Below are 23,876 nucleotides of genomic sequence, written 5' to 3'. Positions count from 1 at the left end.
TGTAAAATAAAGCCCATTAACATCCAAAAAAGATAATATAATAGCATAGGACAATCAAAAATTATAGATACGTTGGAGACGTATCAGTCAACGGACAGTGACCGGTCGCCCCTCAAAAAACGCATTCCACATCCGGATACCTCAATTAGAAACCTCAAATCCATATTATTACATGCAACGTCAAACCTAATCTACGCGGAGCTCGTCCGGTTTCACTCCCCGCTCGCCCGGCTCCGCCCTGGCCATGTCCGGCGGCCGGCTGCACTCCTTAGAGTGTTGGACCGGTCGCCGGCTAGGTAGGGTAGGGCATGGGACACGAGCTGGCTCATGGGACTCAAGGCCGTGCCATCTCCCATGCCCTACTCTTCCTCGTCGGAGACCGGAACCCGAACGGTGCCTATGGACGTCGGATCGATGATGAATCCATTCCGGGACGAGTCGCCGACGTCCACCATGATGCGGTTGCGGCACCCGGACTGATGCGCCATACGGGGCGCCGGAGAATGCGACTCTGCCTCGCCGACATCCGTCGTCGCCTCCCGTGCCCGGTGCCTTGCACGGCGGGCACACCGTGCCGTGGCCTCGTCGGACGAGGCCCATGGTGCGTCCCGATGCTCGGCCCACCATCGGAGGGGTTGCGCGTCCGCCAGCGCGTTTGGACGCCAGACGGACCGCACGGCCTCCGGCGAGGCAGCTATGGCCGGCTTAGCGTCGGATCCATGTCCCATTTGGGCGGAAGCAATTGATTCCCGTCAGATGGAGTCCGAGCAGAGCCATCCTCGGGCCTCCTCCCGGGCGCGGTGGAGTGCAAGCCGGACGGCCATCTCCTCCTCAGGGCCGCGCGGGATGAGCTCGGGGTCGACGGATCTGGAGGTGAAGGACTCGGATCCGCTGCCCGCCATGTCGGAGTGGACCGGAAGGAGCCGGAGACGAGTTTGGATGGTGGAGGGGAGTGGACGGGAGGGGAGTGCCCCTGGGAAAGCCTCACGGCCTGGTGGTCGGCGTAACAATAATGACATTTGTCGATATGGGGTTTGGTCCGGCGAGCGGATGGAGAGGATTTTATGTGACGTGGTGGGCGTACCCGGGCGCTCCCATATCCGCTCCATGTTTGGGCTGGACATAGAGGGTGCCTGTCAACCCGGACGTTTAAGGGCCATTTGAGAGGCCCGTCTGAGTTAAAAAATCGTGACCAGACGGCCTGCCCAAACGTTTGAGACGGGTTTGAGGGGTCTGGTTGTAGATGCTCTTATGAGAGTACTCCCTCCCTACCAAAACATATGACGTTTTTGTACTAGTTTAAATTGAACTACAAAATCGTTCTATATTTTGGTACAGGTAGTACATCAAACGTGTAGACGGCCACAAAGCAATCCGCGCACGGCTCAGCCCAGCAGCGTTCATCGGCCATTTCCTCTTCTCCTGTTCACTCGGCAAGTCTGCAGGATGGACACGGCGACGCTCGTTGCGGGCGGCGGCGGCGGACGTGAGCTGCAGCCGCGGGCGTCTGGAGGGGGCATCGAGGGTGAGGTGGAGCAGCTTAGCACTGCCCTGGGAGACGCGAAGTCGGTGCCCACTGAGGCCGAGGGGAATGGAATCAAGATCGTGCAACTCCGGCGGCTTCTCGAGGAGGAAGGCCGCGATGTGGCTTCACGCGCCGACGCCCTCGTGAGCGAGCTGCAGCCGTGGTCGTCCGGCGGGGGGATCGAGGGTAAGGTCCGGCAGCTTCACACCGCCCAGGAAGTCTTCAAGTTGGTGCTCGCTGAGGCCGAGGGCAAGCAGATCGAAAACGTGGAGTTGGCCCGGTCTCTCAAGAAATTCCGTCAGATGGCCTCCCGCGCGGGCGACCTCGTGGGCGAGCTGGAGCACTACCGCATCCAGGAAGAGCTTGAGCAAGAGGGGCACGAGGATGATGACCATGAGAAGGTCAGTGTTTCTTCAATTTCTTCAGCGTGGATGCAGCCATTTGTTTAATTGGGCAAGAAATCCTCATGGGGGGAGAAATCCCTTTTGTTTGTTTGTTTGTTTGTTTGGAATGGGATAGGTTCCGGTGACTGATTTATGGAATTATAGCCTATTAAATCTTCTATTTGTCTTTGGGTGTCGTGCAGGATAGTCGGGTGGATGGATCCCAGAGCCGCCTGATTCTGGAGAACACGGAGTCGGCCGAGGTGTTTCAGGTTAGCCGCTCCCATTCCTCTACAGCTTGCCTGGTAACTACGGAGTATTTGGGAGGGAAACAGAAATTTAGGGAAGGGAGTCATAGTGAGCTCATTGCACCATATCGGCGCTTGGTGCACAAGCTTTCGTAAGCTCTTTGAGCCAAAACAGGCAAAACGACATGAGCATGACAGTAAAAAAAAAGAGAAAATATTTTAGCAAAAAGTTGTAAGCAGCAAATCAAGTTACGTAATTAGACATTTTACTTGTGTTAAAAATCTGCAAGTAAATATACAAAGTAGCATGGATAACATAAAAATATATGATGATGTGAGTGCAAATGTTTTGGCAATATTAGATACAGACACTATCGATAGTTAAATGGTACATTATGGAAGTATTAGAGACATGAATTTATTATACCAATAGAAAAACACCACTACAATACAACCAACAAGTAGGCAGGTTGATAAAGAGAATTTGGTTCAGATGAGCTATCAATGTTAATTTTTAATTTCTCATAACAAAATCTCAAAAGATGGTGGGAGATGACCGAGGGACGGGAAGTGGATCGAGAGAAAGATGGAGATATGTATATGAGTCATGATCTTTCAAGGCAAGCCGCATATGCACTGAATGAAATACTTCTATCAAAGCGCAGTTTTGTTTCCACTAGACGTTCATTTATGATTTAGGCTATAGTGGGAACAATAGGTTGTTGCCATGGAACCAAATATGTTGAAAACATATAATACATTAAAAAAATCTAAATCTAGCTGCAAACGCGCATGTCACCATACTGATGAACTTAATTCTTGAGTCCATATGTTAGATTGAATGCCAAGATAGTCCGCGTCAAACCTTAACTTGTTTTTTTTTGTACTGGATATATATGTAGATGTGAGAATTTATCTTGGTTTCATGGTTTCGAAAAAGAATTTGCCTTGGTTTACTCAGCCTGGTAATACAAACCAAATGAATGACACTGTACTTTACTTACCTGGAGAGCGAACTGACCTCTCCAATGATGTTGCATCTCAGGTTGGTCAAGATACTGGAGAAGATTGTGCTTTTTGCACAGAAGATTCATCTTCAGCCGCTCTTCAGATTCTGCCCTATGTTGCCAACTCTACGGTCCCTGCTAGCAACACTAGCCTGGAACCTCGTCTTGGCATTTCACGTGAGATAAATGAACACATTCAGGCATGCTGCAAAATGGCCAAGATTCTGCTCGAGGCTCTTGTGCCAGCAAAACTGGATGACCTTTCCCGTATTGTGCAGAAAAATCAGAGCATAGGAACCAATCTTCGAGAGACGTCGTCTTTCCTCACTGAACCCAAAGTTTATGGTAGGGACGAGGACCAGGATCGGATAATAAGAAAGTTAACAAGTGATGAATCTGCTGGGCAAGACCTCTCCATCCTTTGTATCATCGGTTATGGAGGTGTTGGGAAGACTACTCTGGCCAATGTGGTATTCAATGATTCGGCTGTCTCAAAGCATTTTCCTGTACGACTGTGGGTTTATGTGTCTGCTCACTTTGACCAAGCTAAGATTATACGCAAAATGTTGGAGTCCTTGACTGGGAACAAGCATGAAGACATCAAGAGTTTGAAGGACCTCCAGAGGACTCTGGAATCTGAAGTGAAGTCAAAAAGGGTGCTTCTTATTCTGGATGACATCTGGGAGGACAGCCAAAAGGAAAAATGGGATGATCTGTTAACTCCACTACAGTCCAATGGAGTCAAGGGAAACAAGATACTTGTCACAACTCGGAAGCCTTCTGTTGAGAAATTCATGAGAGCGAATGCTAAAATTAATCTGGAGGGTTTAGATCCAGATGACTTTTGGCATTTGTTTACGGAATGCGTTTTTGGAAATGAGAACTACAAAGTACCTCCAAAACTGCAGAAAATTGGGAAGGAGATACTTGTCAAATTAAAAGGCAATCCTTTAGCAGCAAAAAGTCTGGGCAAAGTATTGAGAAGGGATCATAATCCTGATTTCTGGGCAACTATTCTGGATAATAATGAATGGAAGCACAGAACTGATGACTATGATATCATGCCGGCCTTGATGATCAGCTACAAATATTTGCCAGAGCACCTCCAGCAGTGCTTCTCGTACTGTTCTTTGTTCCCCAAGTATCATAGGTATGAGAAAAAACGTCTGGTCAATATTTGGATAGCCCAGGATTTGGTATCTTCCACTGATGTACGGCTGGAGGAAGTTGGAGGTCAGTTCTTCCATGATCTAGTCGAGTGGGGATTTTTCCAAAAGGAATTTGAATTTGGAGACTTACACATCATGCATGATCTCATTCATGATTTGGCACAGAAAGTTTCGTCGGACGACACGTACACTATAGAGAACAGTGAGCATAAAGAAGCACCCTGGCTTGTTCGTCATGTCAGTGTAATCACAGCAAGGGAGTACACGTCTCAAGTAGATGGAACGGTGCTTCTTAATGAGCCTTTTGTGCAAGAGTTTGCCAATTCATTCGGCAAATTGAAACAAAGTAAATTAAGCACATTTATGCTATTTGGACCGCTTGACTTGGCTATTGGAAACACAATTCGTCAAGAATTCAGTGAGGTGAACTCGGTTCGTGTGTTGACATTGGAGATGGCAGTCTTTGATTTAGATTTAGTGATAGTAAACATCTCAGCATTTGTCAATCTTCGCTATCTGGAGTTGAGCTGCTTTTATAAGGGACCAAGGTTAGAACTGCCAGAGGCAATATGTAGCCTATCTCATCTGCAAGTCCTGGATATAATGAAGAACTGGGGAGATAGCACAGTTTTACCGAGAGGCATGAACAAGCTTGGTAAGTTGCGCCATTTTATTGCCAGAGATGAGTTGCATGCAAAAATAGCCGGTGTTGGGAAGATGGTTTCCCTTCAAGAGCTCAAGACATTTTGTGTTCGAAAGGCAAGTGAGTTCAGCATAATACAACTCAAAAGATTGAATCAACTCAGAGAATCAATTAGAATTTGCAATCTTAAAGATGTAGGAAGCCAAGAGGAGGCTGCGGAAGCAAGGATATGTGACAAGGTCCACCTCACTACTCTGCACCTATCATGGAGTGGTGTGAATGGGCAAAACGTTGGTTTTTCAAGTAACTGTTCTATCCTCGAGGATCTCCAGCCACATGCTGGCCTTGTAAATCTTAAAATCGAAGCATACAGATATCCTTCACCGTCATGGCTCAGCAACAATATTCATCTCACCTCATTGCGGTCACTCCATCTGGATAACTGCAAAAAATGGTGCACAATTCCAGAACCCAAGCACTTGCCTCTGCTCCAAGAGCTAGATTTGCGTCATATGCCTCGTGTTCGTGAAATCGTGATTGGTCGTTTGGAGATTCTGGTATTATACTACTTGCCATGTTTGAGGCGCTGCGCAGTTTTGAACGAGGAACAGTTATCTGAGAGTCTACAGGTTCTCGAAGTTGAGAATTGTGATCGATTGGTAGAGTTTCCCTTGCCGGTACTGCAAGACTTCCAGTTTACTAGTCTTCACCGGCTTGTCGTTCATATGTACTTTTGCTTCAGACACACTAACATCCCTCAGCTTCTGCGCATGGATTCTCTAAAGCATGTAGATTTGTGGTTGCAACCATCTTGCCAGGAATTTCAACTACGATTAGGCCCATCAAATGCGCTCCGCATGCAAATCGTAGGAAGTCATTCTCAACCTGTTCTGAGAATAGAGGAAAGTTTGTTCGGGTTTGACAAACTAAAAAATTTGGTGGAGCTTGAAATCACAACGTATCCACATCTGACATACCTGCCATGGGAGGGCTTGCAACACTTGACATCGTTGAAAAGGTTCAAAATGATAGTGTGCAGCAAACTGTTTTCTAATAATGTTGAGTTCATTCTGCCACCATCAGTTGAAGAACTCGAGTTTCATTCCTGCAATATTACGGAGCAACATCTGTCGCAACTCCTGCTGAACCTTCCATCACTCAAGAAACTTGTCATAACTAACTGTGAAGAGGTAACGTCCTTACCTGTAGGGCTGTTTACAGATGAACACAGCCAAATGCCAGAAGGCTCGTGGCACATTGCTTCCAATTGTTTGCCGAGTCTTGAGAGGTTGCAGATCACCTTCCCAGAGGGTAGTAGTGTAATTGCGGCGATGCATTTTTCAAACCGGAAGGGCTTTGGAAGATTTGTCTCTCTCAGGGAAGTCATCATTGAAAATTGTCCTACTCCCCTATCCACTATGGTTTCAGGAAGAGCATCTAAAGTCCCTCCACCTTCTCTAGTAAAACTCATTGTGACTGACATCGAGGACAGCTGTCTGCAGTTTTCACAACTCTCTTGCCTTGTTGAATTACAAGTCTTGCGATGTTCGTCTTTGACAAGCGTCAACCTGGATTCTTGCACCGCATTACAAGACCTCAAGATTGAAGGATGTAAATTGCTATCGTCAATTGAAGGTTTGCAATCATGTAAAACGTTGCGGCATTTGAGCATCCACGGTAGTGAAGCGCTACTATCACTCAGAGCATCGCTTAGCACCCTGACAACAGTGAGTATAGAGAAGAATCCAAATTTGGCATGTCTTGACCTGCACACATGTACAGCACTGCAGAAACTACGCATCGAAGGCTGTGCTACAATGGCTTCTTTTGAAGGTATTAAATCCCTTGTCGGTCTGAAGGAGTTGAGAGTTGAGAACTCTCCAGGCTTCATAAGGTCATGGATTTCAGCAGCAGCGGAAGTTGAGAGCGAGGACAGCTACTTCATGGGAACACTTCAGGTGCTTGATATTGATGACATTAGTGTCCTATGTATGCCCATATGCTGCCAGTTAACTTCTCTGAAGACACTGACCATTGATGGAGCCCGTACGGTGGGCGTATTGACGGATGACCATGAGAAAGCGCTTCTACTTCTCACCTCCTTGAGACATCTTGAACTCAACAACTTTAAGCATCTCAGGTCACTGCCGGCTGAATTCCAGTCCCTTGCATCACTGGAAAGATTTACTCTTGTCAATTGTGAGCGTATCACTTCCTTGCCCGTGGGGGGTCTCCCGGCTTCGCTGAAGGACATGGATCTGAAAGGCTGCAGTAAAGAGCTAAATGCGTCGTGCATAGAAAATTATCAAGCTCGAAGGTTGCATCTATGGGTTGACGGAACCGCATATGAATAAATCCACTTAGTAAGGCCCTGTTTGGTTCAGCTTTTGTCGACGGATTCCGCTGCCGCGCAGCAGAATCTGAACCAAAGGACGAACCCAGCAGAATCCGATTCCAGAAATCCGCTGCCAAAATCTGAACCAAAAGCGAAAGCAGCCCAAGACGTGCTTTCCAAAATCTGATTTTGCTGCGGGCCAAAATCTGAAAAAGCTGTATCAGCTGGTTTGCCAAATAACCTACATCTTTTTCACATCAGATTTTCCACAGCTGTTTTTCCACAACAGATTTTTCACAGCTGCTTTTAGAAATCCACAGCCGAAGCAAACAGGGCCTAAGTGCCTGGATGTGGTGTGGCACAGCAGCCCTTTATGGTGTTTGGGCCTCGAGAGCTTCCATGTGAGATATCCTTTTCCACCACATACCATAAGCTGTTTCATTATGAGATAAATATAAAGCCTCTTTTGATTCAAGTCATTGGCTAACATTTACTCTGTCCGTATATGTCGTTTACGTACACAAGTCACAATCATGAATTTTTTTAATACGAATGTATGACATCAACTTCATGCCACATGAGCCACATGTTAAGAAAGTAATTGCTGGTCAAAGGCTTGTCTTAACGAACCAATATATGCCTTGCATTTTTGGACAGAGTGAACAACAAATTTCCTTTCCTATTTGTGTTGGCCACTGTAGAAACAAAGGAAACTATTGTGCCAGAAACATCGACCAAGTCTTATTTTGATATATTTATCCTCCACCAGCCTGTTCCGGACCATTCCTAACTACTCCCTCCGTCCCATAATATATGATGTTATTACAACCGATATATGAGTTATATTGGTTGTAATAACATCATATATTACGGGACTGAGGGAGTAGAAGAGTTTATTTGTGGTAGAAATGCAACTAAGCCATTTTGCTATGCAATCTTTAATACTGACAGGGGAATCCAAGCTGGCTCAGTTGGAGTAATTGAACGCTAGGATCAAAAGCCGAAGGAGGAGACCGTGATATTAAAGTGCAAACACCAGGTTGACAAATTTTTTGCCTCATATGTGATAGCCTTTTCTTTTAGGGTCCTCATATGTGATAGCTGGTGTCACACCTGCGAGTCTGGTGACTACGGTGGACTGAGAGTTGTGTGGGCCGTGGGCCTTGTAAGAGTGTGGGGCCAGGATCAGTGAATTGTTCTGAAATCTCACCCTGTTTCTCTGTTGTGTTCTCACAGCCTTCTTCCTCTCCAAGCCAAAATCCTCACCTACTCCTCAATCCCTTCCTCGCGCGATCCAGATCCTGGGGGCCGCGTCTCGTCACAGCCCGTATTGCATTACGCAGGTTCAGATAGCTGGGTGGTTTACTCTCAGGATTTCTCACCAAAAGCACATCAACTTCTCCGGGTTGGGAATGACGCTTCCAGGCTAGAGAGAGGATTGCCCATGCTCATTAAAAGGATTATTATGCTGCTAATTGCCTTGTCAGGCAGATCCAACACCACCATGTGTTCATCATGCTGCTGCTATTTATCTTGATTGAATCAACTGTACTGTTTTTTCCTGTATATATTAACAGAAATGAAGTGTGCTACCTGTAGCCTTGTTGGGTGAATCAGATGTGTGCACAGAAACCACTGTCCACTTGTGCTCCTTGCTAAGGTGTTAATCCCATGAGCTTGGAACTTCACCCACTAAAAAACTTGTTTTGCTCAACAGGTGTTGACATAGTATGATGTTTGTGACTCCACTTGCCACGAAAAAGCACATCCAAACAAGAATCTTTCTTAAGGAAATTACAAAGTGCTGCAGAATCGAGAGTTTTCATATGTTGGAACAACATAAGCGAAATGCACCTCATACACATGTTCATGTGAAAGTGGCATGCAGCGTCTAAGTTACTAATAATGTGAAGCAAGTTGCTCCCAATGAACCATATAAAATGTCACACAAGTCTAACTCTGCAAACTAAAAAAAAAATACTGCTCAGGAAACAACTTTTGTACACACTCGCAAAATACAGAGAGCTCTTGGCCAAACTCATTTCATTAGTGTGGCCGCCCAGATTCTAGCATGGAAAGTACCATCGACAAGCTCATTTCTAGACAGTATTCGGCTAAAAAATCACCTTCCTGTGTGCGATTGTGTTTCAGTCAGATGTTATGTGGGTCAACCAACTGTCAGTGGCAGGAGATGTTATTTGTTCCATAGCTTATGCGCTGAAGGCTTGTGTCCAACATATCTGTCATCCATCTCTGAGGCCCGCCGTCATCTCCAATAACATTGTATGCATATGACGACAGCCCAACATCCTCGCCACATGAGCTTTCCACCCCCAGCTTATACAGCCTTTCTGTTCTAGATAAAACTACGAGGTTGGAAAATGTTGAGAAGCTATTGCCAACAAACACATCTGCTCTCGCGCACACCTCAAAGTCGATGGCAGACTTTAGAAGGTAAGGCTGCCTCTCGTATATGTCAGTAACTCCGAGTTTCTTCTTCTCATAGGCAATCATACCCACTCTCCAGCCACTGGTGACAGAATCATCTTCTAGAAGGCTGTCGGCTACAGCAAGATAAACCACAACCGGCCGGCGTAGATCAGTGATCTGTGAGACCTTATGAATGATCTCTCCTTTGCTGCTGCAGATTTCCTTCAAGTTAGACCGCTTCTCCCACTTCTTGCAGTGGATCATCCAGTCCTTCTCTATTCTCATGTGAACAGCAATGTACTGCACAGGCAGATTTAACGAACCATCATCTATACTCTTCTTTTTATGGGAAATAGCAGCCTCGTGTCTTGCTTTTTCCCCTGCATCTTTAATCTTGGATATGACCTTGACTACTTCAGCTTCTATATCAGGAGCTAAGGCAAGGCAATCGAAGACCTTGGCATAGTTTTTCACTGGCCAATGGTCAGGCCACAGAAACGGATGTTTCCCAGTGACATGAATTACTTGATAGCCATCGGCTTCACCCGTTTTGGACTGTTGCAGCTGATCCAAGTCTCTCTCCACTGTCCACCTCCTACCACTTCCCTTTTGTAGTTTATAGGGCTCAGTATGATTCGAAACCTCGGAGTACCGAGCTAGCCTTGCAAACCCATGACAGCGTGCATTGAATTTGGTGAAGTCAAACACCTTGTCGAAAGGAATAGGCTGCAGCAAGTCAACCTCTTTGTAAAAAAGTGAAGCACTCAGACTTGGCATGAGCAGAGACCGATTCAGGAATTTGGCAGTCAAGCATGCCCTGGCAAATGCGATCTTCTGATTGTTCAATCCCCATATAATCTGTGGGACCTCAACAAACTTGTCTTTCCTAACTCCAGGAAACAGGTCAAGGGTTGATGGCTCATAAAAACTCTTCTCAGACAAATTAATGGCGAGAAAAGGGGAGACAATCGCTCTCAATACAATAAGACCAATCACTACTAGAAGGCATTTGCAAATGACAGGCCTCGTCGGCAAGCTAATGTGCTTGAGATGCTTAAGGTCTAGTAGGAAGTTCATTGATACAGTTCTTTGATTCCTTCCCGTCCCAAAAGGTCATTTATGATTTTATCACCCAATGGTGCAAGTTATCTCATTCCAACACCAGTGGCACATGATCAACAATTCCGCTTCATTTTGTTGCTGAAGTACAAACTGCGCTGCAACCTAATGGGTTCAATAACCAAACACGCTTGGATGTCTGCACCAGTTCTTCCTGGGAAACGAGTAAATTAGATTTCAAGCTCAGGGCATTCAGTTACTAGTATAAGCATACTTCTTGAACCCAGTAACAGTTTACTGTACGCTCCGCCAGAGAGGCTGCAACTGAAATGAAATGGAAAACAAAGACACAACTCAAGGTTATTATGCTGCCACACTTCACATGCAATTTCAAAATCTACCAAGTGACTACATACAACCTCTGTTGATTGTATTTGCTCATAGATGAACTGTCTTAAGAGTAAAGATTAACTAATTAACCATAGCTCGAAGGAAATCACCTAGAGTCATTTTACATCGGTTTACAGAATGCCAGATATGTCGGCGGCGACCACTAGTAAAGCAAGCATAAACAGCAAGGTTATACTCATACATGTTCAGTGTAATGAGTTTAACTATCCTAACACCACCTAAGCCAGCAGCTTTTGTACATCCAAGTCCAATTTATAAATTTCATCATTTCATATGGATGTCAGCATGCTAGCCTGACATACTGGAGCCATTCACTAAAACTAAAAATGAATGTAAACAAAATCATGCTCACTGGTCACTACTCACAAAAAATGAATCTTGACTTTTGCAGGAGAAAAAATACACCTGAGCAAATAACAAATGGCTTTGCAAAACATAGCAGCTCCAAGAGCGAGGGCAAGCAATCACTAGTCTGACTATAGATTTAGATCTGGCAGAACCTGCAGCAGCTATAGAAAGAAAAAAAAAACAAGAACACAGAAGCTGAGCCGTGTCGTCCATACCTAATCTGAGCAGATCTTTCATAGGGAAAAGCTCCAACTGGCCGCCCTCGGCCGGGCCTCGCATGAACCCACTGCTTTGCCCCACCTCCACTCCCAATCTTCGCTGCAGCCGGCAAGGGCACGGCTCCCCCTTCGCCGCCGCAGGCGCCCACCCCAGCCCTCTCTCCAAGGCCGCCGTTCCTCCCCCGGAAGGCCCGATCCAGCTCGAGCGAGTGGCTTGATCTGGTGCAGAGGGGTGGGTAGGAGGAGAAGGGAAGCGGCCGCTCGACGCTATTCCGGTCGCCGGAGGCAGATCACGGCGAGCTCACCACGGGGGAGGAGCGAAGAAAGAAATCTGGGAGGGGGAAAACGGGGAGCAGGTCGGTCAAGGGGGGAGAATGTGCACGAAGCGGTTCACGTGCGATAACTCCTGGCCCAGTTTGCCAGTGGAAGGAAATTCCCATTCCTTTATTTTATTCTTAATATACAGTATATTCTTAGGACCCATATACAGTGGCGGCGGCAGGGGTATTCACGTGTATTCATGTGAATACCAAAGATTTGGCCCAAAATTTTTATTATATGTATTATTCGGCGACCCACAAGCCTACAACCCAGAGCCCACCAGTATTGCAGCCCACACAGCGAGTCCAACACGCTGACCACCTCGGCACCTCGTTTCGCTGATTCGTTTGACCTCGACCCGAATCCATTCCCCAGTCCCCACTCGGTCGTTCGTTCCCCAACTTAACCTAGCGCCTCCTGCAGCGGCGGCGGCGAGCAACGGCAAGCGGAGCCGCCGGCGGCCGGCGTCCGACGAGCGTCCAGGTTCTATTCTCCTTGTCCATGTCTTCTCTCTCTAGTTCTCTTGATCTCTTCCCCTAAGAAGTAAGAAGGCCAGCCCCTAGCCAGATTAAAATGATTACTAGTACTAGTTTGCTGGCGTTTAGTATCCAGACAAATAGCAAATCTGCAATCGTTCTTAAGGCCAGCCAGTTCCTAATTTAGTATCTGGTCACTAGTTTGCTAGACTGCGGTTTTACTATTTTAATGTAGTTTGCTGGAGCGACCAGCAGAGCAGGTTGCTTGCTTCTTCCTAGTACATATTACTGCTAGTACATCTAGTTTGGTGGAACGACCAGGTTGCTAGATTGAAATTTTGATATTTTAATTGTTAACCTACAATTTTTAGAGTGTATATTTTGGTAGATTGCTAATCTATCTTTTTCTGATCTTGTATTATAGATGAAGAAGAAGGGTGTTAGCATTGTTGCATTGTGGGAAAGAGCTTCAAAGGCAAATAAAAGAACTTCAACATCTACACCAAATCCTCCTGATGTTGAAGTTGAGAGCAGTAGCATTCCTCCTGATGTTGAGAGCAATCTGCAACTGGCACTAGTGCAAGCACATGAACCGGATGATAGTCACACAGAACCTGAGAGTGGCTCCCTAGCCCCAATTATAGAAGATGATGAAGCAAATGATGAAGTTCAATTTGAAGTAGATTTGGACGCACTTGAGTCAGATCCCGGGAAACGGATCCCCATCTCTAGGTACAATGTCAATGACCAGGATAAAGTTAGAAGGAGATACATCGAGTTGGGGGCATGTCAACCAAACAAACATAATTTTGAGTACAGAGACATAAGTGGATTACAACGTCGCTTTTGTCCTTCTTGGTTTAAGGATTACAAGTGGCTTGAGTATAGTGTGAACAAAGAGGCTGCTTTCTGCTTTGTTTGCTATTTGTTCAAGGATAAAACAAAAAGCCCCGATGGAGATTCATTTGTTAAGGGTGGGTTTAGAAACTGGAACATGAAAGCAAGATTGACAAGGCATGTTGGTGATGTAAGTAGTGCTCACGCTGAAGCTCAAGAGAAGTATGATATGTTCACTACACCACAAACATCAATTCGGGAGTCTGTTGCTTCCAACACCTCACAATACAAGGCTTTGTATAAACAACGTTTGACATGGACACTCAAGTGTGTGAGATTTCTGTTGCGCCAAGGCTTGGCATTTAGAGGACATGATGAAAGTGAAGACTCACTAAATAAAGGAAATTTCCTTGAGCTTCTAAATTGGCTAGCAGGAAATTTTGAAGAGGTTGACAGGGTTGTTCTCAAGAATGCTCCACGGAACTGCAAGATGACTCACCATGATATACAACAAGAGGTGATAAAATGTTGTGCACAAGAGACTACTAAACTAGTCATTGAAGAACTTGATGGTGGTCATTTTGCAATACTTGCAGACGAGTCTAGTGATGTGTATCAGAATGAACAGTTGGCTGTTTGCTTGCGTTATGTTGATAAGGAAGGAAGGGCGGTTGTAAGTTTTCTTGGTCTTGCTCATGTTGAAGATACTACCTCTCAGACACTAAAAGCTGCAATTCAGAAAATGCTTATGGACTACAATTTAACCTTTGCAATGGTTCGTGGGCAAGGATATGATGGAGCTAGTAACATGAGAGGTAATGCTAATGGCCTGAAAAAACTGATTATGGATGAGTCCCCTTCTGCCTACTATGTTCATTGTTTTGCCCATCAACTACAGTTAACTCTTGTTGCTGTTGCTAAGGAGAGTGGTGATTGTACTTGGTTCTTTCAGCAGCTTGCACACTTGTTAAATGCTCTTGGCATGTCTTGTAAAAAGATGAGAATGCTTCGGATAGCTCAGGCTGAAGAACTCATTAATGCATTGGAATTGGAAGAAGTAGAAACAGGGAGTGGGCTGAATCAGGAAATGGGTTTGGGAAGGCCATGTGATACACGTTGGGGCTCTCACTTCAAAACTGTGAACCATGTCATCTCTATGTATGGTGCACTACGACGAGTCCTTCGCAAGATTGGAGACGAGTACCATGGTGCGGAGGCACAAGCGGCTCTATCCATAGAGACAATATTTCGATCATTTGAGTTTGTTTTCATGGCACACTTGATGCAAGAAATATTTGGATACACAGATGAGTTGTGTAGAGCTTTGCAAAAGCAAGACGAAGATATTGTTCATGCTATTGAGCTTGTTGGTGACACAAAGTATTACTTGGAGGCTTTGAGGACCGATGCTGGATGGGATGATTTTCTCACAAAGGTCACATCTTTTTGTACAAAGCATAAGATCAAAGTTGTTGATATGGAGGGTCCTTACTTTCCCGTTGGCCGGCCTAGAAGGGGTTTATGTAATGGTGTGATCAATTACCACCGCTTCAAGGTTGATATGTTTGTGGGTGTCATTGATAGGCAAATCAGTGAGCTGAATGGCAGATTTGATGAGGTAAACACGGAGCTACTTTCTTGCATGGCAGCATTCTGTCCACTTCATCTATTTGCTGCTTATGACCAAGATAAGTTGGTTAGGCTTGCTACAAAGTTTTATGCTTCTGATTTTACAAGTGATGAACTAGCAAGACTTCCATGGCAACTAAACATGTATGTTATTAATGTGCGTAGAGATGAAAGGTTTCAAAACCTGAAAAATCTGTGTCAGCTTTCAGTTATGCTTGTTGAGACAAACAAGCATGAACAATATCATATTGTTTACAAGCTTCTTAAGTTGGTATTGATTCTGCCAGTAGCTACTGCTAGTGTTGAAAGGGTGTTCTCTTCAATGAGCCATGTGAAGAATAAGCTAAGGAACAAAATGGGTGATGAATATTTGAACAATTGTTTGGTTACATTTGTTGAGAGAGAATTTTTCAATCAAGTGAAGGATGAAGATGTCATCAATCTCTTCCAAAAAGGCGACCGCAAAGTTATATTGTAAGAAGGATATCATCACTTTATCAATCAAAAGGTACTTATGTATTCATGTCGTTATGGTCTGATACATTGAAATATTGCTATTGCCGTTATGCTAGTGTTGTTTTGTTCATATATTGCTAGTGTTGTGTTGTTTGGTTCATATACTACATTTAGAGCAAAAAAAATTTGGATGAATACCCAGGCTTCATTTCCTGGCGCCGCCACTGCCCATATACAGTGTACTCTTAGGACCCCAACAGCAGACGGACGTTCGCTGTGAGACATGACAACTGCAAACATTTTGTATCGCAATTTCTTCGAAAGCATGTGGCAATTCCTTCACAGACACATGACAACTTCTGGCAAGCCAAGGATTTTGTGTGAAAATTGTCGTGTTTGCTTGAAAGAACTGGCATGCTCCTAACAAATAAGTTGCCGTGAAAACATTCATTTTGTCATGCACCCCCAGCGAGCGTTCGTTGAATAACATTATCCTATTCTTACTACTCCAGAAATTGGAGCAGATCAAATGATTAGAACTCCAAGGTGAATTTCAATCAACCATTGAAATGCTTTGTTTGGATTCCATCGGCAACAAGAGCAATTTATAAAGTAGTCCAATAATTTGTTGATTGGATATCATATGATGTCATATGCAGTGGTGGCAGAGCTAGAACTTTATCGAAGCCTAGGCACACGACATGTGCAATTAACTTGACATCTCTCCGTCAATTGGGCCTACCTGCTGGCGTTGATGGACCATATTGGCTTTGGTTAGCGATGGCGGAACTGGATTTGTCGGTCTCTTGGCACTTTTCATCTTGCGTCCTCCTTAATGGTTACCCAGGTATGCCTTTTGACCACATAAAGAGCCTCCGGTAAGGGTGTCCCCTATGGCCTCTGCTTTTCATCTTAGTCAATGATCTGCTGCACCACCTTATTCACCTCGCTGCAAACTTAGATGTCCTCAATGTACGTTATTCCGTGCAGACCACTACTTATTAAATGTATTCATAGTTGTAAAGACTTACAGATATCCTGATGATGTGATCGACATTATCACAATGATATAAAGTATTATCATTGTTCAGCTACCATGTGATTCAGCAGGCTGTTAAAGAAATTTGCATATGTTTGACATATGGAGTAGTAATGAGTAAACCACATCATTGCAGTTACCTAATTATTTGTTTACACAGACTCGTGCTGGTTTCCCAAGTGCTCATTACGACCGATGCCTTCCAAAACGTTATAGCAACTCCCTGGATCATCTTCCTTTCTCCTATGTATAGACATGGCTCAAATCTGCAAGGTCTGGCTAGCCTTTTGATTCTGCTATGTAAAATTATTATATACAATTTTTTTTACATGCTATAAAACAACATCTTTTTCTTTGATCAGTTTTAGTTACAGCAAAAAAATATGGTTGTTGTTTGATGGGGAAGATGCAAGAGAAGGATGAGGATGCGACATGCGACAGTGGCGGTGGCCTTCTTGGCCACCAGATCAAGATAACAACAATTGGGAGGCTAGAGTCACTAGTGTGCCTCCGATGGTGCTAGGCTGCTAGCTGCTACGATGCACAGGGTGTCGGCACATCACCACAAAATCCATGGGTATTTCACTCTTCTCCTTTCCGCGTGCCCCCAATTTGCAATGATTTGATTTGGTTCCTTGATCCCCTTTTCCTAGGTTTTGTGCATGCCACATTAATCCCCTTTTCTAGGGTTCGATTGGCAATGAATCATATAAATCATTAAAAGCAACAAATTCTTCTATTCATTTCACGTCATAGTAATCATATATACCATTGGCATAAGAAGCCAAGGTTTCATTATCATTAAATTTGCATGAAAAGGAAAGGTGTGGAGCCTTCATCCTAGAGCAACAAGTATAATCATATCTCAAGCATAGTTTCCGAGCATACCAATGCAACATATGAATTTGATCCCATAAGAGTTTCCCTTTTTGTGTCAAGCAATAATCCCTAAAGTATTCACGTTGATCCAACATTACTCCCACTATCAAGTTAAATGTGGTTTTCTCAGGATTATCAAAGTAGTGCATAATATTTTTCACATAATGAGCATCAAGGGTTTTAGGAGGTCCCCCATCTTCATGAGTAGCAAGTAGAACTAATTTTTTTGGGTATTTCATGTTCCATATCCATAGCTAAAGATAGAGAACAAGTTAGAATAGAAAATAAAAACTACTTAGTGATAAAGCAAACAAGCACACACACACACCCGAGAATATTCACCCCACGCTATTGCTTCCCGGGAACGGCGCCAGAAAAGGTCTTGATAACCCACAAGTATAGGGGATCGTTTGTAGCCTTCTTCGATAAATAAGAGTGTCGAACCCAACAGGAGCTAAAGGTAGAACAAATATCCCCTCAAATTCTATCGACCACCCATACAACTCTATGCACACTTGATGTTTGCTTTACCTAAAACAAGTATGAAACTACTTTGCAAGAATAAAACTACGAGTACTTTGCCAGAATAAAACTACGAATAAATTGCAAGGTAATAAAAGTGGATAGCTTTTGTCAACAAGAAAGTCATTTGTCCCTAAACAATCGATAACAAGTACCGGTAATCATTCTTGCAATTCTATATGAGGGAGAGGCATGAGCTAACATAATTTCTCTACTTGGATCATATGCACTTATGATTGGACCCCTAGCAAGCATCCGCAACTACTAAAGATCATTAAGGTCGTGAAACCCAACCATAGCATTAATATCAAGTTCTCTTTATCTCATACGCAACAACTCACCTACTCGGGTTTAAGCTTCTGTCACTCTCGCAACCCACCATAAGAAAATCATGAACGTATTGCAACACCCTACAGCAGGGACCCCTCACATTTGCACGAGATGGAGGGCACCGTAGGACAGCACCATAAATAAAATATACAATCATACCAACCAAGATCACGATTAACCCACATGACAAAACAGATCTGCTCAAACATCATAGGATAGCCAAATATCATTGGGAAATAATATATGGAGTTGAGCACCATGTTTAAGTAGAGATTACAGTGGGGGGAAGAGGTGTTACACCGCTGCATAGAGGGAGAGAGAGTTGGTGTTGACGGTAGCAAGATTGTTGATGTAGATCGCCGTCACGATCCTAGCCCCGGCGGCGTTCCGGCGCCACCGGGAGAGAGGACGAGAGAGCCCCCCTCCATCTTCTTCTTCCTTGCCCCCCCCCTAGATGGGAGGAGAGTTCCCTCTCTGGTCCATGGCCTCCATGGCAGCGGAGGGGCGGGAGCCCCTCCGAGATTGGATCTCCCTCTCTGTTCTCTTCTGTTTCGCGTTCCCCAGATCTGGCGTAAAACCGTTTCTTATATTTCCGGAGATTCGTTATTCCGATTGCGCTGAGATTTTAACACATTTTTTTTCTGGATATAAGCTTCCTTGCGCACGAAGTAGAGCCCCAACTGACGTACGAGGTGAGCACAACCCACCACCACGCGCCTGGAGCCTGGGGCGCGCCCTGGTGTCTCCTGGGCATTGTGGGCCTCCGTTTGCGTTGATTCCAAGTCCCAAAATCACATATATTCCAAAATAATTCTCCATAAATTTTTATCGCGTTTGTACTTCATTTGATATTGATTTTCTGTGAAACAAAAAACATGCAAAAAACATGAACTGACACTGGGCACTGGATCAATAGGTTAGTCCAATAAATCATATAAAAAGTTGCCAAAAATATGTGAAAGTTGTATAATATTGGCATGAAACAATCAAAAATTATAGATACGATGGAGACGTATCAATCATAGGCCATTCCTTTTGCTTTGCGATATTTTACAAAATTCGAGGTGAGATATACGGTATCCACTTGAGTCATTCTCATGCTCATTATATCGGTCTCCTCGTTACCGGTTTTATTCCTCTTTCTCATTGACATGTTCCAGCATCCATGTGACTTAGTCACCTATGACTAGCTAGACGATGATGGATGCCGTCACACCGAGAGGGCCCTAAGAATATCTCTCGATCGTCAAAGGAACAAATCCAACTCTTGAGCTATCTAAGCCCATGTCACACTTTTGGATGAACCTAAAAGTTGTGGTTATGATCACCGTGTTACAAATGATGTTTGAGCAACCCCAAAGTCTATTGTCTAGTATGAAGTGACTGTGATACTCTCATGGTCTAAGGAACTAAAGCATACATGAACTCTTTGTGTTATATCTATTAGACTTTTGGCGAGAACATCTCAGAGTATAACAAACAAGTTGGGTCAATTCAATATGATCGTTCTTCTAACATCATACTCTCAATGTTGTTTGGAATTATCGTTGCACTTAACCAAATACCCATGATCAGGAAAACATGATCATCATACAACACTTGAACTAGTCTCTTAGAGGCAAGACTAAGAATCAGGTTTTACCATTTATTATTCCACGTGCTTATGAGTTTTTCTCCGAATCATATTCAAGAATAATAGTACTTATAGCATAAAATATAAACTCTTAATCATAAACGTGGAAACAAATAATACAAATATTATATCCTCTAGGGGATATTTCCAACATTAATATGCTTAGTGTAGAATCGATCTGATTGATATGTTTAGTGTAGTATCGATCTAATTGATATGTTTAGTGTAGAATTTGATGATATATGTGAATTGAAGTGTATGCTTTTTTGATAATTGCACATGACATGCTCATTTATCACAGTGTAGGGATTTGTTTTTAGATCCGTATGATATGCTTGCGAGTGTGTGTGTGTGTTTTCAGAAATGGCCTAAGAGGCTAGCTCTGAGTTGTGGCATCGAGGCTGATGAAGTAGTCTATGCTGGAGTATGCCTTACATGAACGGGCTCCATCTCCACCTGTGCGTACATAGCGGACACAGACAGTTGCATTGTCTTAATCTCAATGGGGTGGAAGACTTCCTAGTTGGCAAGAATCTCCAGGTTGGACAGGCCGTCATAGTCACTATCATGAACACCAGACACTATGACTTGAGGATGATGATCATTATCAACACATTTGAAAGAATGTGTGTGTGGATGGGCCTTTGAAGTTGGTATCAAGTTTTTAAGTAAACTGGTTATTATATACTAGCAAACAGGCCCGTGCGTTGCAACGGAAGAAGAAAAAAAATCATAATCTCCAATGTCCATCACCACAATTTGCTGCATCACCGAGATACACTATCACTCTCATTTTCGTGAAATCGCCAACAATTTTTGAAAATCATGAACATTTTTATAAACTCATTAACATATCTGAAATCGTTAACACTTCTCAAATTCGTGGCCATTTTTATAGATTTTGAATATTTCTATAGTCATGAACATTTATTGGAGTCATGAACATTTTATGTTATTTGCAAACGATTTTTCTAAAAATTGTGAATAGGCGAACATTTCTAGATTCGACGAACATTTTTTGCGAGATTGGTGGAACAAAATTTGAAATTCACGATTATTTTTTGATTAACAAACATATTTTGAAATGCAAGATGATTTTTTGAATCAGTGAACATTTTATGAATTAATGAACTATTTGGTAAGTCACGAACAATGTTTGAATTTTTAGGATATTTTTCAATTCATGAATATTTTTTGAATTGGTGCAATTTTATTCAACTTCATTAACAATTTTTAATACACAAACTTTTTTGAAAAATCCTGTGCATTTTTTGATTTCCCAAATTTTTGTGTTCAAAATTGCAAACATCTTTTGAATATGACCATTTTTTTAAATCACGAACATTTTCTGAATTCACAAACATTTATGAATTATTAAATATTTTGCTTCATAATTCTTTTTTTTTATTTTTCTGAATTTTTTGAATTCTCAAATTATTTGAAGTAGAAAAAACCAAAGACGAAAAAGGAAAACGATGTTCTAAAAATAGGCTGCCCGCATGGGCCGGCCTAGGCGGGGATTCCCCTGTGTGAAACATTTTTTTTATCATTTTGTGACATCGGTCATAATATTTTGCAACTTTGGTGGCAATTTCGATGACGGACCACCAAAAGCAATAGCCCCTTTATTACTAGGTATAGATTAGTTCGCTTGCAGTGCATATTGACAATGACTGATCATTAGCCTGAACTATTTGTGAGATCGATGATTGTTGGATATCTTATCTACATAATTTCTTTGGTTTTAGAAAACTATTGCTGGCGTGCGTGTCACATGGAACGCCGCTAGGTGGAAAATAATAGTGCTGGCGTGGGACACGTGGCATGCAAGAAGCACCTAAATTACTGCTGATGTGGGCACTAACGTCGCAACTATTTTTTAACAGTGACATCATATTCGTGGCGTTGGGCTCGCACACCAGCAAGGTCATTTTTGCAAAGCTAGCACCAAGCTTTTTTTGCACTAGTGCAATGTTGATACTATGCTTTAGTGTGATAATAGATATGCAATGTTTGATAGATGATACCATTGTTGATACTATCTTGTTTGTAAGATATGAGGCAATGCAGCTGGACAGTGCAATCATCATTGACCAGTCAAAGTGGTATGATAGGGTAGTGATAATAGACAATACTGAGAGGAAAAGACCAACGACATGTCAGAGATGATGGTTATTGGCCGATAAGTGTTTACTGACACTGTAGTAGTGATTCATGTATGTATCGATTCTCCTATTGTATCATCTTTCTACTTGTGAAATTACTATTGATAAAGGAGGCTCTTTTCCAGGGTCACTTTATTTTTAAATGAACAACTAAAAATTCCAGCATTGACAAAGACAATCAAAGAACTCCCTCATTAGACAAAATATATAGATACCAGCAATGCATCCATGCATGTTTTAAGGTGTGTATTGTCTGAATATCATATAGGCTATAACATGTCTAGGTCTCGCATACATACTACATATAAAATGAAATAAAAATATGAGTTTAACTAATTAAGCATGCACATTTATGTGTCAATACATGGCAAAATCATCCGTGTTTTTCATAGAGCATACTAAATTATGTCCCAGCCATTGAAACAGGGACATGCAAATAAATATTAACTGAAATCTAACACATCGAGCCAAACATTGACAATCAATATGAAGTCAACAGGTTGTAAAATTCAACCATGTAAACCAACTAATCATAAAGAAATAAACGCATAAGATTTGTTTTATGTGGGTGGCATACAATTATGTTTGGTCCTTTGGACGACCAAGAAAAAACAATTGTACGATAATTATTCATTTACAAGTAGCCCACATAGGTTACAAGGTGCACATGTTGATGACTTAATTAGCTCAGAACGTCACACTTTGTGTCGTGTTCCAAGTGAACTGCATCATTGAGAAAAAAAAAGATTGGCTGCTCGGTGTGGCCACTTTTGCAAGGCTATCCACCGACCCTTCTACTATGAGGTTTACTTTATTCTTAAAAGAAATGGCTAAAAATTCCACCATCCGACAAAAACAATCACAAAACTCCCTCATTAGACCGAATGTATAGATACGAGCAATGCATCCATGCACGTGTTTAGGTTATGTATTAGGTGAAACATCATATAAGTTATGATGTGTCTAGGTCTCATATACTACATATTATAAAATATAATATGAAAACGAGTCCAGCTAATGAAGCATGCACATGTATGTGTCAATATACAAGGCAAAATCATTCGTGTTTCCAACAAAATGAGTCCAGCTATTGAAACTGCAGGGACATGCACATAAATATTAGTAACTACAACCAAACACATTGAGGCGCCAAACATTGGTAAACGATATGAAGTCGCCTGGATGTAAAATTCAAGACAGAGTTAGAAAAATATACTCTATAAAAAATGCATACAATTTTGGGGTCGTTAATTTTGGCAACCAAGGAAACACAACTAAAGATAATTGCGGGCACATGTTGACAACTCAATTAAACTAGATAGGAAGAAACACATGTTGTAATTAAACTTGGACATGAAAAAACCATGACGGAAACCGCTCGCTCTTCCACGGCAAAGCTGGCATCGACTCACACAACAATGGGGTGAATGTCTTGTCTCTAATGTTGTACACGCAAGAGTCACCAAGAGGTGCCTCCAGCTGCTTCCACTGGTAGAGTTTGTTGAGAAAGTAGATATAGTATCCTCGAACCCCATGACCGGCGGGCAAAGACTTGGAGCACGGTCTTCTAACAAAGTGCGCCTGGCAAAGTAGGCTGCCATCCAACTTCCACCGGCCCTGGCCCAAGTCTGCTTCCCAGACCTCGAACCGGAAAGTTCTTCTACCATCCGCATCCAGGGAGGAGGGCGTCCTCATCCATGGGCGGCAGAGCCATCGCTTCACCATCACCAACTTGCCACCGGACTCGAGCAGATATATCTTGACCAAGGGAAAACCGTCTTGGAACTCTTGGTGGTGGAGGTTTTGCCATGGG

At 43.2% G+C, this 23,876-nt stretch overlaps 2 protein-coding genes and 1 pseudogene across 6 annotated transcripts; 2 read left to right on the top strand and 1 right to left on the bottom strand.

The window, feature by feature from the left end:
- The first annotated feature begins 1,356 nt into the window (after nt 1-1,356).
- Nucleotides 1,357-9,039, top strand: LOC125525433 (putative disease resistance protein RGA3). Of its 3 annotated transcripts, XR_015609644.1 has the most exons (5): nt 1,357-1,926; nt 2,112-2,180; nt 3,202-7,711; nt 8,262-8,349; nt 8,547-9,039. XR_015609644.1 is itself a non-coding variant. In XM_048690445.2 (3 exons), exons 1-3 carry the CDS (start codon nt 1,447-1,449, stop codon nt 7,327-7,329), a joined length of 4,677 nt encoding a protein of 1,558 aa, XP_048546402.2. In that variant the 5' UTR covers nt 1,357-1,446; the 3' UTR covers nt 7,330-8,255. The 3 variants fall into 3 exon arrangements, 1 of the variants encoding a protein (XP_048546402.2); XR_015609643.1 differs by having other exon boundaries at nt 8,262-9,039; XM_048690445.2 differs by lacking the exons at nt 8,262-8,349; nt 8,547-9,039 and having other exon boundaries at nt 3,202-8,255.
- A 141-nt stretch (nt 9,040-9,180) lies between these two features.
- Nucleotides 9,181-12,166, bottom strand: LOC147957951 (O-fucosyltransferase 23 pseudogene; annotated as a pseudogene). Of its 2 annotated transcripts, XR_015609645.1 has the most exons (3): nt 11,774-12,166; nt 11,074-11,123; nt 9,181-11,013 (listed from the first exon to the last, which is right to left on the bottom strand). The product of XR_015609645.1 is annotated as an O-fucosyltransferase 23 pseudogene, transcript variant X1 (transcript). The 2 variants fall into 2 exon arrangements; XR_015609646.1 differs by lacking the exon at nt 11,074-11,123 and having other exon boundaries at nt 11,774-12,165.
- An 831-nt stretch (nt 12,167-12,997) lies between these two features.
- On the top strand, nt 12,998-15,626 carry LOC147957950 (uncharacterized). The gene has a single exon (XM_087535554.1). The coding sequence runs from the start codon at nt 12,998-13,000 to the stop codon at nt 15,515-15,517; it is 2,520 nt and encodes an 839-aa protein (XP_087391680.1). The 3' UTR covers nt 15,518-15,626.
- Nucleotides 15,627-23,876: the final 8,250 nt, after the last annotated feature.

Source organism: Triticum urartu, chromosome 7A (genome assembly GCF_056163025.1).
Source record: "Triticum urartu cultivar PI428250 chromosome 7A, HENAU_Tu73, whole genome shotgun sequence".
NCBI classification, from domain to species: domain Eukaryota; kingdom Viridiplantae; phylum Streptophyta; class Magnoliopsida; order Poales; family Poaceae; genus Triticum; species Triticum urartu.
This window is presented reverse-complemented; position numbering and strand designations above follow the sequence as displayed.